Source organism: Sinocyclocheilus anshuiensis, unplaced genomic scaffold (assembly GCF_001515605.1).
Source record: "Sinocyclocheilus anshuiensis isolate Anshui unplaced genomic scaffold, SAMN03320099.WGS_v1.1 scaffold2020, whole genome shotgun sequence".
NCBI classification, from domain to species: Eukaryota; Metazoa; Chordata; class Actinopteri; order Cypriniformes; family Cyprinidae; genus Sinocyclocheilus; species Sinocyclocheilus anshuiensis.
Window position 1 is genome coordinate 206,405 of NW_015557276.1, and position 5,025 is coordinate 211,429.

Below are 5,025 nucleotides of genomic sequence, written 5' to 3' on the forward strand. Positions count from 1 at the left end.
TCACCCCCCTTTAAAATAATCACATTTTGTTGCTTTGCAGCCTGAAATGAAGATGGACACAGTTTTTCTTTTATCCAGCTGAATTTACTCAATGCAGCTTATAACATCCAAGTGAAAGATATAACCCCAACATGTATAAAATAAACAATCACTGAGTTGGAAAAAGGATCAGCCCTTGTGTCAGTATTTTGTTGAACCACCTTTTACTTTAATTACAGCCTGTAGTCTGTTGGGATTTGTCTCTACTAATTTTGCAATTCAGATGGTGGGGCTGGGGGGGTATTAAAAATAAAGATAATTTAATCATAAAATTACTATTATTTTGATTTGGGAAGCACACAAAATGTACTTTTTCAACAGCAGTAACATGCAAAATCTATTTACGGAAAATTAATAGGCCTATATGAAGAGTTCATTTGCAAAAACCGATAAGTCCATTTTTATTTTTCAGAAATCACTTTTTTTTTTTATTGCGCATTCCAAGTAATATCAATCAAACTGCAGTTGGGTTGTTTTGATCAAGTAATAATAATTTAAAGAAATACAATTTGTTTACAAAATTTAATTTACAATTTAATTTTAATTTTTGGTGATTTACAAAATTAAAGTTCATTGAAAGTATGTTTTTTTTTTTCTTTTTCTTTTTTTTTACATATTAAAAGTTTGTTTTATAGCAAAAGCAGATAACTCCACATTTCATGTTTTAGAGTAAAAAAAAACAAACACTCGTTTAATCTTTGTAATCCTGTTCAAAAACAACAAGGGCGCTTGTCGGCTTCTGCAGTAGAACGTGAACTCGCAATGCCTCGAAAGTGGACAAAACCGGCTTTTTTGACAAAACGTGTTTAGGGTTCAGATCGCGCTATATGTGGAGAATAATGCTCGGCAATCGGCTCTTTTTTTTTTTTTTTTTTAAAGTGGCGTTTATCGGTTTTTGCAAACGAACTTCTTCATATTCTACTCTTATTAAATGTGCCATTATTCTTCTGTAGTATTATACAGAACTGACTGACAGCTTCAGTGATTATAAAAGGAGTGCTTTATGCACTGTGACTTTTCTTACTTCATACACAAAAAAAGTGCAGAATGTTGACAATTGGATTTCTTGATGATTTGATATTTTATAATAGTGATATTATAATTTAAAAATATAAAACAAAAAGTAGAAATGAACGACTAATAACCCAGTAAGTGCTCATCTGCTGCTATTTACTAGTAATAGTGGTAATTTGACGTATTTTTTATTTTACATAAGTGTTTGTTTACCCCAAATTATATTTTGGTCATCCCATTAAAAATAACGTTTGAATTGGATAATTTTTAGAGCTTTAAAGTGCTGGAAATAATGTGAAATACTTGAAAGTCACTAAAAATGCTTGAATTTCCCTCCGCTCTGCACAGCTCAAATGAGTAGCGCGGTTTCGTTACGCATTTGTTTCATTTTCCATTTGATGTTTCTTATATGCAGTGCTTATGAGTTGGGCAACGTGGTGGTCACACCAGTGCGACCGCTCTCAAACATTTTTCATTTCAAAAACATCTTACAGATTCTAAACTTTTGACCGTTAGTGTAATTAATAGTGCAATGTAAATTTACGGTTGATAATTGTTTAATTCCAGATCAGATTGGCTCTGATGTCTTAAGCAAGCTCAGTTCTGCTAAACAGTGATCAGTTATGAGTGGTGTCGTATTTCTACCCCGTAGCCTTCTTTTGAAGGAGAACAGAAATCCCTCGGTGTTGCTCCGCACACAGGCCGTCAGATCAGTCGCCCCTGTGTCGTAGGTTTCGTCGAGAGCTGCCTGAAATAGCGGCACTCTCTCACTGTGTGGACACCTGTTTTCCTGTGAAGGCAGCTGCCATTCTTGGGATCGTCATGACACAATCGCCTTTATCTCACGCAGTGGTTTCCACAGGCTCTGCTGCAATCAATCAGTCCTGCTCCGCCACAGGAAAACTCTGTGGAATAAATGTGATGATAAATGCTTTTTTTGTTTAGTCTTGAACGTTCCTGTGAAACTGTCATCTTAAAGGGACAGTTGATCCAAAAATAAAATCTGTCATTCACGCATTCCAAACTTGTATGGATTTCTTTCTTCTGTGGACACTAAATAAGATATTTCGAAGAAAGTTTTAGCAGTTTTGGTTCATATTATGAAAGTGATCTTCATTCGTTATTGATCATCTTTTGGTTTGTGTCCATCAGGTTTAAAAAAAAAAAAACATTCCAAATAATAAAATGAGATGAAGTACCTTTCATTAGTGAAGTATTTAATTGACTGGATAATCAAACAGGCATTATTACATAATATAATATATAAATAGAGCTCTACAGTGAGTTAGAACAAAACTCATTAAGCCATTTTTTTTTTATATTATAGAATATTCTATTTATCTGTTAAGCTTTAGATATGATTTTTAATAATGTTGTTTATTTGTTATTTTTTTATTTATTGTGTATTATTTATGAATAATAAATACAAATTATACAAAATTAATAAGTAAATAAACAAAAAATAAAATGAATAAATAATTAAAATAAAATGATAAATCAAATAATATATTTATGTATATTTAATAATATATAATAATATAGTATTTTATTTAATTTTTTTTAACAAATGGCAGTTTCATATCTATACTGCGATGTGACAAAAAAGAATATTGATTGTTCCCCTTAATTTGTGGTCCTAAAAATCTTTTTGCAACAGTTTACAGTATGGTCCCATTAGTTAATGTAAGTAAATGCATTAACTAATATTAACTAACAATGAGCACTACATTTGTTGCTGTTTTTATTAATCTTTAAAGTTAATAAAAAATAATTATCATTAATTATTAAAAGTTAATAAAAATACAACTGTTCATTGTTAATTCACGCTAGCTCAGGTTCATACAGATACAACTTTTGATTTTAATAATGTGTTAGTAAATCTTAAAGTTAACATCAAGATTAATACATTTTAAGCAGTTTAACTAATAAATGAAGTAAAGTTAACAAATGGAACCTCATTGTAAAGTTTTATTTCTGTCTGTGTTGTTGCAGGAAATGATCAAGCCGATGTTCACTGCTGCCACTTTACCCGGTGGCACCAACAGCACCACCACACAGTCGTCGGCCTCTTCCTCTCCCTCCTCCTCCTCCGTCTCCATGCACACTCAGAGCAGCGCCCTGTCGCTCTCCAGCACCACCTGTTGGCCGTTGGCTGCAGGGATGAATGCTCAGAGCGTCTCTAGTGTGAACGGCACGGTGCTCAAAAGCTCTCCGGCGGGAGTCATGCAGCTGCCCAGCGGATTCACGCTCATGCCAGGTGGGGTTTCTGTTCATTTATTCACTCCTTTGTTGCATGTTATTTTTCTCACTTTCACAGATTCAGTCTTATTTTACTTTCCAGAGGGGTTTTGCATGATGCATTGCATCAGCTTGCATGACATCTTTGTGTTTTAATACACATTAATTTTTTGCTTGCTTGCATGTCTGCACACTTTGAATTCTGCTTCCAACTGATCCGTCTGTGTAAGGGTATAATAAACAATAATATATAAATGAAAATAATAATAAATACAAATATTTTTATTTTTTATTTTATTTTTTATTTATTTACTTATTTATTATTTTTTCAAACCTGATATAAAATCTTAAAGGGGTCATATGATGCCATATCAATTTTTCCTTTCTCTATGGAGGGTTACAAGCTCTTGGTGCATGAAGAAGATCTGTAAAGTTGCAAAGACTAAAGTCTCAAAACCTATAATACTACCTCAGTGATACTAAAATAACAATATTGTCTTAAAATATCTGATCTAGCGCTAAAATATCAGATATTGACCTTTTTATGACAAAGCAAGGTTAGTTTAGGTTGTAAAATGTCATGTGGTGCAACTCCCTAAAATCTAATAATATTTAAGAATTAGTATCTCAAGGTATTTAAAAAAAATAAATTTTTAATTAAATTTTATTGCAAAAAGTTTACTTTTTTTTTTTTTTCATTAATATTATGTGTACACTCTCATCTGTTAATTACTTTTGATTGATGGTTACACCACTTGACATTTTTTACATATTTATTTAAAATAGTTTAAAAGTTTTTCGAAAAACATTAAACCAACATGAATGCAATTATTACAATTCTAATAATTTGGCGTTTGTTTTAAACTGGATTTTTATCTTTTTCCTTTTTAATTGTAAACATTCTTATTTGTCATTGACCCACATATCAAACACTTATGATGGATACTCGGATATTTTACGATTTGTGTTTAAAATCTTGTCTTGTAAAAAATCCACACTTGCAGTGACTAGGCCTTGTTTGGTGCACATGCTGCTCTGCTTGGCTTGCTGAGGGTGTCGCTGTGTGTCCCGCAGGCACTACTCTTCCTCCTGGCGCACACACTATTCCTCTCAGTCAGCTGCAGACACACTCTCTGGCCATACAGTGTCCACAGACGCAAAACAGCCACGCCGCCGCCGCTGTCCCCGCACACACACAAGCTGCCACACAGGCCACGCTCTTCCGCCTGCCGGCCACTGTCTCACTCACAGGTCAGTGTTTAGCCATCATGAGGGAAACTCAACTAATGGTGGAGGCTGGAAACATGCGTTTGAGGATCTGCATGCTACTGCTGTCTAAATGTGTTTCTCATAGGGATGGCATTTCAAGTCATTTTGTGTTATTCTAACTCAAACAAAAGCAATTATTTGAAAATACTATTATTATTAATATTAAGCTCAACGTAACAAGTATTTTAACTTTGTGAATTTTACTCTATCATTACATCACCAATAATGGTTCATATACAGTACCAACCACTAATATTGGCACCCTTAGTAAATATGAACAAAGGCGGCTGTGAAAATAAATCTGCATCGTTTATCCTTTTGATCTTTCATTCAAAAAATTCTAACATATCATTGAAGTAAAACAATGGAACGTGGGGGGGAAATCTTATATGAAATAAATGTTTTTCTCTAGTTCACATTAGCCACAATTATTGGCATACAATTATTGCAGCGCCCTTTTCCCAA

At 33.4% G+C, this 5,025-nt stretch overlaps 1 protein-coding gene across 4 annotated transcripts in view; it reads left to right on the forward strand.

The window, feature by feature from the left end:
- srfa (serum response factor a) overlaps positions 1 to 5,025 on the forward strand; it is a 40,202-nt gene that overhangs the window by 18,859 nt on the left and 16,318 nt on the right. For 2 of the 4 annotated variants that reach the window (XR_001632999.1, XM_016474475.1), the window contains exons 3-4: positions 3,046 to 3,310; positions 4,366 to 4,542. Coding sequence is in view for 3 of the 4 variants with exons in the window: in XM_016474475.1 (XP_016329961.1) it covers positions 3,046 to 3,310; positions 4,366 to 4,542 (442 nt within the window). In the remaining variant the exon portion in view is untranslated. The remainder of the gene's footprint in view (positions 1 to 3,045; positions 3,311 to 4,365; positions 4,543 to 5,025) is intronic. The other 2 variants (XM_016474478.1, XM_016474477.1) reach the window with 1 other exon arrangement.